At 45.1% G+C, this 13,436-nt stretch overlaps 1 protein-coding gene across 1 annotated transcript in view; it reads left to right on the forward strand.

The window, feature by feature from the left end:
- The first annotated feature begins 3,559 nt into the window (after window positions 1-3,559).
- Window positions 3,560-13,436, forward strand: part of Ack (activated Cdc42 kinase) — a 438,035-nt gene continuing 428,158 nt past the window's right edge. Inside the window, exon 1 of the mRNA XM_080286247.1 lies at window positions 3,560-3,661. Within this exon, the coding sequence (XP_080142373.1) occupies window positions 3,560-3,661 (102 nt within the window). The remainder of the gene's footprint in view (window positions 3,662-13,436) is intronic.

The raw sequence follows: 13,436 nt of genomic DNA on the forward strand, positions 1-13,436 counted from the left end.
TGTCACTGATGCCTGTCCAGGATGTAACAGCATTGCACACAATTACCTACGCCAGCAACGCAATATACACCCCTTGAGAACTCTGTGGGAAAGCCCGGTCTCGGCCATGGCCTTCTTAACCCCTTAACCGCAGGGTGTCACTTTCGTGACGCTTGGGAGCAAGGGATCATACCGCGGGGCGTCGCTTTTGTGATTCTGTGTTATTTTGAATTCACCCGGGCTTCCAAGTGGGGGCTTGTATCATCTATCAGTACTGCCAATGTCCAGCACTAGTCAGCACTCCTAATCTCATCTGTACTCCCATCCATTGTTGACAATTTAGCCATTTCTCCCCGTTCTTGACTCCCCTCCCTACCTCCCCTCCATTACCCTATCCTCTCGCCTGCCCGGCCGTGCTATGCTAAGTAAATCTTCCCTGGAATTTTTCACTGATTTCATCCATTGAAATAAGCCCTATGTCCTATTCTTATACCAAATAATATATACAAGAAAGAAATAAGATAAGTGAGAGTGCCATACACCTGGAATTGGCTAATTATCACCTGACAACACCTCACGTGCACTCGTTCACTAATTTTCGCTATTTTTTTCCCCTTGAAATATGCTGTATAATCTATTTTCGTAATAAATATACATGTAAGGAGGGAAGGGAGAAGCCTAAGTGATATTTACATTCACCTGGAACTACCTAATTTATAATGTATTGTCTAGATTTCCTGCCAATCATTTTAGTGCTAGACAAAGCTGTTTCAAGAGCTAACATTGGTAGCTCTGAATATCTCCTAAGTAGGCCTCTAATCTATTTTCGTAATAAATATACATGTAAGGAGGGAAGGGAGAAACCTAAGTGATATTTACATTCACCTGGAACTACCTAATTTATAATGTATTGTCTAGATTTCCTGCCAATCATTTCAGTGCTAGACATAGCTGTTTCAAGACCTAACATTGGTAGCTCTGAATAACCCCTAAGCAGGCCTCCACCCCGGCCCTCCGTTATCAGTTTACTCTCATCTTCCGAAGCAAGGGTACGTATGTTTCTTCTTGCTGACTTCAAGGCCTTTTTTCACCCCCATGCAAAGGGCCCTGTGACCTTTACCCCCTACTAAACCTCGTGTGGAAAGAGGTAAAGGGCTGACAATTGATAAAAGAGTGACTACGATCTTTCTATTGAGTAAAACAGTGCAAGTGGAATTGTAAATAATGTGTAAATAATGTGTAAACAGCAAGTGAAAGTAATGAATGTAAATATACGTGAACAATGGAAAATAGTTTTATAAGTTACTTCAAGTGACAGTGCATAACACAGTGTAAATAAAATAGAAATGTAAATAATGTAAATAAAATAGAGAATGTAAATAGAAATGTAAATGAGTAGTATTATAAGAATACGAGTATATACCCTAGGAGTAATGAAAGTGAAAGTTTCACTCTAGCATGTCTGAATGCTATGAGTTATGAGAGTGAAGATAAAGTGACATTCACTGTCAATGCCAGTATACAGGACGAGAAAGTGAATGCTACGTATTTTACTGAAAGAAATTGAATCCCTACAGTGACAATAAACTAATACTACTGAAGGAAACTTATGGATAAAGACTGTCGATATATATAAGTGTTCTATAGTAATAGAAATGTAAAGTGTGAGGGGTTTTATGAATAATAAATGACAGAGTACCAAGAGCGAACTAGTGCCAGTGCGACGATCAGATGCGCTTGTAATTTGCATTGCTTTCACAGTGTTTTTTTTTTTGAGTATGGATCCCAAACTACTTGAAAATTGTAGAATAGTGTTTATAGTGTTTGTATCTGGCTGTGGTAATCATATTACGGGTTGTCAGGAAGTGTAAAGTGGAGACTTCGTTACCCTAGTTCAGAGGTCTCCACAAGTCCTACGGTAACCGACGAAGGCTCAACAATCATTCCAGGAGAAAGCTGAAGGTATGTGCCATGAGCATATGTAATTTTATTATTCTAGGACTAATAACTGATTTTTGGCAAATATTTTTAGAGAGTCTGTCAGAGCCCAAATAACCCCGCGGGACACGCAAGTAATTGGTAAACAAGCCCGCGGTGTAGGGGTTAAGGGGCTCAGGGCTGTTCGGCCAGACTGCCAAGGGAACAACTACTACTACTACTAGTGTCCTCATTTGTCTGTCTCTCAAAAAGTCTCTCATCCATTCCGGGAGGTTTCCCTTCAGTCCTCGTCTATGCTTTTGTTTCCACATTAGTTTCTCATGGGGTACCTTGTTGAAGGTCTTCTCCAAATTTAAATACACACAATCCACCCAACTGTGTCCTCCCTGTAGCACATCATTCGCTCTTGAGTAAAAGCTCAACAAGTTGGAAACACATGACCTTGCACTTTAAAATCCAAACTGACTTTCATCCAAAATATTCATCTCTTCCAGATATTTGATCCATCTATCTTTCAGGATTCTCTCACACAATTTTGCAACCATGCTGGTTAGGGACACAGGTCTATAATTCAGGGGTTCATCCCTGTTTCCTCCCTTATAAATTGGGAACACATTTGCCCGCTTCCATTCTGGAGGCACTTTCCCCTCTTCCAGAGAACATACAATTAAAATGTGAATCTTGTCTGCCAGTTGTTCTCTACATTCCTTCAGTACCGGTTAGAGATTCCATCTGGTCCTGGGGCTTTCCTTACATCTTGAGTTTCCAGTAGTTTATACACTTCCTGTACTTCCAATTTTATATCTTTTATCACTACTTTTCTAGTCACTCCCTCCCCTTCCACAAACTCCTTTTCATTAGTGAAAACCGATTGGAAACATTTGTTCATTATTTCAGCTTGCATTGCCGCATCTTTATAGACCTCTCCCCTCAACTTTCAGTGTGGTGATTCCTTCCTTTTGTTTCAGTTTGCCATTGACAATCCTGTAAAACAATTCAGGATCCTCCTCATGTCCAAACCATCTCAATATACACCTTCTCATCACATCACCAATACACTCCAGTCCCATCCTACCCCCAACTCTTCCATCATAAACCTTGCCCTCCCAGGCTTCATACTGATGGACGCACTGCACATGCACCTAATAATTGCCATATCTGTACGTTTGAGCCTGTGAATATCTTCTTCCTTTACTGCCCAGGTTGCTCTTGATGTTTCCAGCAAGTGTGAGAAGCAGAGAATGAATACCAGAGAGCCATTTCCCTTGGTGTAAAAAATGGCATAGGGAAGGGCTGCCCCCACTCAGGAAATGGCACCCTGTCAGGCTGGATCAGGGTCCTCCACACAGGACACAGGGCAGGATGAGGAGGTTCTGTTCCTAGGCATGATTTGCAGCTGCTTTTTACCCAGGACAGTGGCAGCACCACGAGATGGCTCCTCTTCACCACGTGGTGTACATGTAGCTTGTATAAGTACAGACAGTTCTGACTGTTTCATTGCTCCCCCTAGGCAGGTGATAGTTGTTGTATATCACTCAATGGTGGGGAGGCAGAGGCTGTAAGTGGTGCTGATGGAGTTACAACCTGTGTAAATACTTTTCCAGATTTCTTATTTCCCCCTCAGGAGGCTGGCAGCGGTGCGATGTGTGACAGTGGGGAAGAAGAGGGAGCAGAGGGGGTGCGGGCACTGCTGGTGGAGGTGCAACTGGGACAGTTCTTTACCAGGATACGAGATGACCTTCAGGTGACTACTCTCATACCACACCATCCCTGCCATACTATCCCATCACCACCATACCACACTATCCCACCACTGCCATACCACACCATCCCACCACTGTCATACCACATCATCCCACCACTGTCATACCACACCATCCCACCACCACCAAACCACACAAGACCACCATACTCCATCTTACCAGTATCACACCACACCACACCACATCATCCCACCACCACCACACCACCATTCCACACCACATTACACTACCCCCATACCACACCACACTACACAATCACCATCCCACACCACACTACACTACCACCATCCCACACCACACAACACAACCACCATACCAAACCACACCACACTACCACCATACCACACCACACTACCACCATACCACACCACACTACACTATCCCCTTACCACACCACACTACACTATCCCCTTACCACATCACACCACACTATCCCCTTACCTCACCACACTACACCGCACTACCACCATACCACACCATACTACACTACCACCATATCACACCACACTACACTATCCCCTTACCACACCACACTACACTATCCCCTTACCACACCACACTACACTACCACCATACCACACCATACTGCACTGCCACCATATCACACCACACTGCACTACCACCATACCACACCACACTGCACTGCCACCGTATCACATCACACTACACTACCACCATACCACACCTCACTACGCAACCACCATACCACACCACACTACACGGCCACCATACCACACCACACTACCACCACACCAGACTACACTACAATAGCACCACACCACACTACACTACCACCATACCAAACCACATTACACAGCCACCATATCACACCACACTACACTACCACCATACCAAACCACACTACACTACCACCATACCAAACCACACTACACTACCACCATACCAAACCACACTACACTACCACCATACCAAACCACACTACACTACCACCATACCAAACCACACTACACTACCACCATACCAAACCACACTACACTACCACCATATCACACCACACTACACTACCACCATACCACACCACACACTGCTACCACCGTATCACACCACACTACACTACCACCATACCACACCACACTATGCTACCACCATATCACACCACACTATGCTACCACCATATCACACCACACTACACTACCACCACACCACACCACACTACACTACCACCATGCCAAACGACACTACACTACACTACCACCACACCACACTACACTACCACCATACCAAACCACACTACACTACCACCATATCACACCACACTACACTACCACCATACCAAACCACACTACACTACCACCATATCACACCACACTACACTACCACCATACCACACCACACACTGCTACCACCATATCACACCACACTACACTACCACCATACCACACCACACTATGCTACCACCATATCACACCACACTATGCTACCACCATATCACACCACACTACACTACACTACCACCATACCACACCACACTACATTACCACCATACCATACCACATTACATGACCACCATACCATACCACACTACATGACCACCATACCAAACCACACTACATGACCACCATACCAAACCACACTACATACCACCATACCAAACCACACTACATGACCACCATACCAAACCACACTACATGACCACCATACCAAACCACACTACATGACCACCATACCAAACCACACTGCACTACCACCACACCACACCACACCACACTACACTACACTGCCACCTTACCACACCATACTACACTACCACCATACCACACCACACTACACTACCACCATACCACACCACACTACACTATCCCCTTACCACACCATACTACACTACCACCACACCACACCACACTACATTACCACCTTACCACACCATACTACACTACCACCACACCACACCACACCACACTACATTACCACCTTACCACACCACACTACACTACCACCTTACCACACCACACTACATTACCACCTTACTACACCACACTACACTACCACCTTACCACACCACACTACAGTACCACCAAAGCACCACCACACTACTGCCAAACCACCATCACACCCTGCCACCACCAGCACTACCAGCACAGTATCCCACCACACCACCACCACCACACCATCCCACCATTACTACACCACATCACACCACACCACTTCGCATCACACCACACCGCACCATGCCATGCCATGCCATGCCATGCCACTCCACGCCACGCCACTCCACGCCACACCACGCCATGCCATGCCACGCCACTCCACTCCACGCCACACCACGCCATGCCACCATCTCCTTTATACCACACCATACCACTACCTGTACCTCCACACCACACCATGCCATTACCTCCACACCATAATATCATCTAGCCACCATCACATTGTGCCATGCGTCTGCTACTATACTACATCATCCCAATGCCACTGTACCACAGTATTCTATTACCACCAAATTCCCTTCACTCCGGAACAGACACATAATATTATCAAGAAAACAAAGAGTGAAAGCAGTTGTGAGCCACCATGTTCCTGTGCTATGGAACGAATTGCCATGCTATCCTGGGTTTTTCACAGATAAGTCTCATAGATTGTTGCCCTCTCCATTACAGTAGACCCTTGCATTAACAAATTGGGGGGAATCCTGATCCGATAAAGCTCATAGTCTCCCCCTGAGGTGGAAGTTGAAGCACGTGTTTGAAAATAAACGAGTACCGTAGCATATTCTAATACGATAATCATAATGAACATTACAGTATACCCATTTTACATTAACAGTGCATAATTTTGCCCATTTACAGCTTATTTCACATACTTGTCAGCACTTCTTCATGATTATAGTCACAGTGCACAACTCTGAGGTTGTCATTATCTTACCTTGGCATCCTACCAGTCATAAGTGCATCCAATTTCGTATCATATTATACATGAATCATATTATTGTGCACGAATTTATTATACATGAACCTACTATACACAGATCACATTTGTCTCATATTATACATGAAATCAGACGCACTGTTGAGGGATAGGTTGCCAGGGCACGATAATAACAACCTCAGAGTCGCACGCCGCAACTGTAAGACAGTATTAGTAGGCTATAGCTGTTATTACAACTCAGCAGTGATGATGGTGAGAGAGCAATTTCAGGCCAGGTTGGGGTAAAAAGGTTAGGAAACCCATGTACTGTGACCCATTGCCCACATTTAACAGACATTTTTCTTTATAGCTGGCAAAGGTTTGGTGGCCTTCATAGTGCCCATTAAATCCGATATCCAGTGTGTTGAGGTCTGTTAAAGCGAGGATCTACTGAATTTAGTCAAGTGGAAATACCGATTGAAAGGAGATACACATTTAAAAGTCAGGAGTATAAAATCAAGATGTAAAAATATGGCAACTGTGTAGTGAAGAGTGAAGCCTGAGGTAAACAAAGACAGCTGCCTGTGCCCAGGATGTAACAAGAAGGTACAGTTATAATCAGTTTGCATCGGAAGGGCATTGGGCCAATGTTTTAGACGCTTCTTTCAGACCCACAAGAAGATGAAGAATTAACAAAAGGGTAGGACAAAATTCTTTAAAGTATTCTGTGTAACTTGTGAGAAATGATTTCACCTGGAATGTACAGGACTGAAAAGAGATATGCCTGAAGCACTGGATGAAAATTCAAATACAGAGTGGTTTTATGAAGGCTGTTGTGTAAAGATTTTATTATGATTGTTGACAGGAAAGAATAAGGTAGATAAAGCCAATAGGGACATTGAAGACACATGTACAAAGAGAAATGCTCAAAAGGATTCAGCGGTAAAGATAATGGCAAATGCAAAAAAAGGAAGAATTGTTAATCAGAAAAATACTCTCAGATTTGGAAGAGTGGGTGAGTGAGATCTGGAAGTAATATAACAAAGGCAGTGAGAAGTGAGGTCTCAGAAACTAAAGGAAAAAGTTGCTGAAGCTTTTGAAAAAGAAAAGAGTACCATATTCATCACAGTCTTCCAGAACCAAACCAAAAATTGACTGAAACAGAAAAGGAAATAAAGGACAAACTTTACAAGAGATTGGTCAGAATACCTTGAAAATTAGAACTGTTGAAGTTTTACAGGCAAAAAGACTGGTCTTAAAGTCAAACTCAGATAAACCAAGGCTGTTGAAGGTAAAGATTTATTTTGTTTTCAAAGGCTCCGACGTGCTTGCGTGAGTTGGCCTTGGTCACCTAATGCCGGCTGTCCGTGCTGCCCGATCTCTGGCAGCCTCCCTATTCAGTCCCTTATCCCTGAGATCACACTCAGTGACCTCGTTCCCAGTTTTTTTTGGTCTGTCTCGCAACCGTACCCCAAACATTAACACTTCTCATTTTCTTCACACAGTTGACATCCCCCATCCTCTCCACATGCCCAAACCACCTTAATCTACAGCTACTACAAATTGACTTAGGACCTCCCCCCCCCCAGGTATTAAAAAACACAGAAATCATAGTATATCACAATATTTGTTCTTGAAATGCCATTCATTATTCTGAAATCATGTTTCCCTTGCTTTTGAGGACCAGCTGGATGTGTTTTGGCATGGAATCACTTAGATCTCTAAAGGAATCTAAGGACATTTCTTTGCACCAAACATTTGTCAGTTCAGTCTTGAGGTTGTCCAGATTGGGTGTCTTCTTCTCTGCCATGATTTTCTTCATCTTTGCCCAGCAGTTTTCTATCGGATTTAGATCCGGACTGTTGCCAGGCCAGTCGAGGACCTCAGTCCAATTATCCTGAAGCCATTGTGTCACCTTTCTTGACTTGTGACATGGAGCTGAATCGTGCATGAAAAAGTCGCACCCATGAATAACAAAAAAGCTTAACAAATGATCTTTCGGAACTTGAATGTACCGATCACCATTCATCATCAAGTTCTTAGGAAGAAAGTAGAGGCCTCCCCTTCCCATTTCACCAGAGAAACACCCCCATCCCATTACTGATTGTGGGTTCTTAACAGTCGGCACCGTGTAAGCAGGGTCATATTGACTATGGGAGGCAGGGCAACGAACCATGACAGAACGCACCTGGAACACTTGAAATGTGCTTTCATCAGAAAATATAACTTTTCTCCACACATCCGATGTCCAATGTGCATACTTCTTGGCAAACTGAATGCGCTGCTTCTTCGTGCGGTCAGTGAGAAGCAGTTTCTTGGCTGTGTTGCGGCTTTGGAAACCCAGCTGCTTCTGCAAGCGGTGTTGGATAGTTCGAATTGAGATGTCTAGTAGCAGCTGGGGATGCATTCTCTTCAGTTCTGTTGCTGTCAGTCAAGGATTCTTGATTACTTCCCTCTTCAGAAGTGTATCTGTACTTCTGGAAGTCGTCCTCTTCTTTCCACGCCACACATGTGCTCTGGTATGACATCAGGTGGCAGGCCACGCGCTGCAGCAGGAATCTTCACGACGGTCGACTTTGCGCGTCCCGTACATTCACAAATGGTGTTGATAGGGACATTATCCTGCCTCCATGCAATGATATGGACCCTCTCATCCCTTGAGCAGTACTTCCCAGGCATGACAACTCGACTCTAGGAAAATAACAGGGCAAACAGTAATGCATGCGAAAAAAGAGGGAGGTGCAAGCTTGGAGCAATGGGAACATGTACTCCCACTCTCGCTTCTGGGCAAGCAATGACGTGCTGAGTGTTTCACTACCTTCTGCCAACACAAGAGGAGTTGCCAGTTACTTCTTGCCCCCCAAAATTCACTTGGTAGAGGTGGAAGCACAAAGCAAAAACAGACAACTCTCCCATAGCAATTCTGTGTTTAGGTCCTAAGTTAATTTGTAGTGGGTGTACCTCTCCTCATTGTGGTAGGTGGGGGCGCTCACCATCCACTCACTCGATTTACTGCTGCTGTCGGGTGTCTGTCCTTTCCTCTCCTCCATCCTTCTTTCCTTCCATCCTCTTCTGTCTTCCTTTCCTGCATTCTTTCCTTGCCTTTCTGCCTATGGGTAGCTTTACACTCCCTCTTTTGTCTTTCTTTCCTTCATTCTTTCCTCTTCCTTCTGCCTGTGGGTGACTCTACACTGAGTGACAAACCAAATGGTTTCCTGTACACCAGGAAACCATTTGCTACACTGGGTGGTAACAATATAACCAGATTTTGGCACCTGGTGGTTTAGTGGATAATTATTGCTCTCCATTCGGATTGAGCTGAAGGTTTATATTCAAGGGGTGGTTGAGGTTGATTGCTCATGTAATGCCACTCAGGGATGAGTGAGGCTGGTCACTCTCATCTTAAATGTCGGGACCAATTGCCTAGCCCCAGGCTCCTACGCACCTCATGGGGCAATGTAGGATTGGATGATGAATGGATGGATGTACCTCTCCTCATCATAACACCAGTACACTCCAGTTCCATCCTACCTCTTAACTCTTCCATTGTAAACGTAGCCCCCCCAGGCCTCGCACTGAAGGACGCACTGCACATTCACCTAATCATTGTCATTCCTGCAGGTTCAAGACTTCAAATTTCCTTTTCCTTTACTGCTCAGGTCTCACTACCATACAGCATTACACCTAACACGTCGCACACAAAGATCCTTTAACACGAAGGGAGAACCCTCTCGGCATCAGGAGAGGCAGCAGCTCCTTGAAATTCTTCCAACCACTCCTCACTCTAGCCACAGACCTAGCTCCAGCCCCACCTGCAGCACATAACATGTCTCCCAAATAACAAAACTCTTCCACACACTTGAGAGAGTCACCAGCAAGTTCAGTCTTTTCACACTTAACAATCTCCTCATGCTCTTCCCAACACACTGCACACATGAAATCAGCATTATCTCACAGCCAACCTCTAATACCACTACATCTTTTATGCACCCTCCTATATGAACACTGCACAAGATGGGATTGCTTCTCACTCCCTTCTGACAACCCTCACATGGCCACTCTCCTGCTTCTTTGACAATTCCGTATCAGCCCTAGATTCCATCACCTTTGATTAATCTGCATTTACAGTACTCTCAAACCCTTCCATCCCATACCATCTCTCCACTCCATAAATCTTTCCTCCGCTATCCTTTCATTCCCTGCAATCAACACCAGATCATCATCATGCAGCAGATCCCACGGGAGTCCATTTCTGAAATCACATGAGAGGGCTTCAGGTGCCATGATAAACAGCAAAGGGCTCAAAACTGACCCCTGATGCACACCAGCATTCATGGAAAATTCATCACCCAACTCTCCATTCACTCTTGCCTGGTTGCAAGCACCCACATACAGTGCATAGCCATAACCACTCCAAACCAGCCACTCGTTGATCCCAAGCTTTCTCATTGCCCACTTCACCACCTTCCTAGGGAATGTCAAAGGCCTTCTCCAAATCAACAAAAATAAAGTACAGATCCCTTTTCTTTCCTGTATATTTTTTCTGAAGCTGTCGAACAGTGAATATGGCATCAGTGGTCCCTTTGCCTGACATAAACCCAAACTGCATCTCGTCAGTGCTCACTCTTTCTTTAATCATACCTTCTGGAACTCTCTTAATTAACTTCATTACCTGGTTCAAAAGCTTTATGCCTCTATAATTTCCTCTTTCCAGGACATCACCCTTCCCCTTGTGCACAGTTACAGTCACACTCTTCAGTCAATCAACTGGGACAGCACACTCATATATACCTGGTAATCGTATTTATCTAGTCAGTAACTAACCCCACTCCTATATTGCCTGTGGCAATCAGCATTTCAGCAGTCAACCTAGACATACCTGTTGCCTTCCTCACCTGCATCCTGCCTATTGCCTTGCTCACAGTAGCAATATCACCCAAAGGCGAAGGGCCAAACACTGGATCTGCTGGTTCCAAACCTTCCCTTTTCCAACCAGACTTCCCATTGAACATATAATGCTCTCTCCAGGGATCTTTATTATCCTCACTGTTCACCATTACCTTTCCTTCATCATTCTTCACATAGTGCTGTCCTATGATATCCCTGGTTTCCCTCTTCATCTGACTTGCCACCTTGATCATATCCTTCCTGTCCACAGTATTTAGGTTACCCAGGAAATGTCTCTGAGACTGATTTTGCCCTGTAAACCTCATTTCTAGCCCTATGATTGGCAGCCAAGTATTCCTCTTTGTTCTTCATTCCCAGAAAAGTCTTCTTTTCTACTTAACAACAGCTTCTACACCCTCATCCCATCACCAAGGTACTTTATGTCTTGGGGAGGCCCCTTTTCCATCCACACACTGATTCAGTCTCTGGGGCTTCCTCTTGAGAACTCTGTAGTGTTCATTGACACTTCTGTCACCAGCATCCTGTTCAGCCACCATTCTATTCATCTCACTGTAGAAGGCATCCTTTACTGCTTGGTTTTTCAACTAACATATTTTTCTCCTAGGTGCATAGGTCCTCTTTTTTCATCACCCACTCCCTAAGCACCATGTCACATATCAATAACCTGTGGTTCTCCACACACTCCTCACTCACTATAATTTTAACATCCCCCACTAACCTCCTGTCAGCCCTCCTGATGAGGAAATAGCCTATCTGGCTGCAATTTCCCTCAGACTTGTATGTAATCAACCTACTCTCTCTTTTCCTAAAAGTGTGTTGCACATAGTCACATTCATTACCTCCCCTAACTCAAGTATCCTTTCCCCTTCCTCATTTCTTGTACCACATGTGCAACCCCCATGTACTCATTCATATCCATAATCTGCTTCACCTACATGACCATTAAGTCCCCTCCCAAAACTACAATCTCATCATCCCCTATATGTGCACCTAACTGCACATATCAAGTTATCCCAGAATCTATCCTTCTCTGCCTCATCCAAGGTAACCTGTGGTTCCCTGATATACAGGCATACCTCAGTTTAATGAAGTAATTGGTTAGGTAAAACCCCATCGTTAAGTGGGGTATCATATATTGGGGTAGTTTTAACATGTAAAGTTACATGGAGCGTTTACAACCCCTGGGTTTCCCCCCAAACCAATCCCAGAACCCACCCAAATGAGCCCCATAACAAGTGTAAAGCCAATATAAATGGCTTAACAGCTGTCAAGGACACTAACCTAAGCCTAACACCTGTAAATAACTCCCTGAAACCAACAAATAAAGCCTGAAAATTGTAAGGAATAGGTTAGAAAATATCAAACACCTCTCATCACTTACTTGTAAGTCCATGTCTAGTCTGGTCGTCATCCTTGCTATCCCCCCTGAGGCTAGGGGACACATGGTGCTCCCTACTACTCAATCATCATCCTCAAAGCCCTCATACCCCATCTCTAGGGGAGAGTCAGAAGGGGGGGTAAGCTTGGCAAGGTGGGGTGATCATAATGGGAGACTGATGCACTGGGTCTGGGGGTGGTGATGGAGTGCGATGCAATGAGGCAGGCGGAGGCGATGGGGTGTGATGCGATGGCCCAGGCGGTGTCGATGAGGTGCGATGTGATGGCTCTGGGGGTGGCGATGGAGTTCGATACGATGACATAGGAGGTGGCGAGGGAGACAGCTGCGATGACTGGTGAGGTGACGAGGGAGACTTTTGCGATGACTGATGAGGTAGCGATGGAGTCAGATGCAGTGGCTCATGTCATGGCGAGGGATACAGAGGCAGTGGTCGAAGTGGTGAGGGAGATGGAGGCTGGGGTGAGGAAGGCAGTGATGAAGTGGCGGAGTGCCTTAGTGGGGACACAGGCAACATGGGAGATGGGGATTGGCTGGAGGTTAGGTCCAGCATTAGGGGCTGAGCACGTCCTCAGCAGGAGGAGACC

This window comes from Coenobita brevimanus, chromosome 110, assembly GCF_032717465.1.
Source record: "Coenobita brevimanus isolate Jiangsu-jjx chromosome 110, ASM3271746v2, whole genome shotgun sequence".
Classification (NCBI taxonomy): domain Eukaryota; kingdom Metazoa; phylum Arthropoda; class Malacostraca; order Decapoda; family Coenobitidae; genus Coenobita; species Coenobita brevimanus.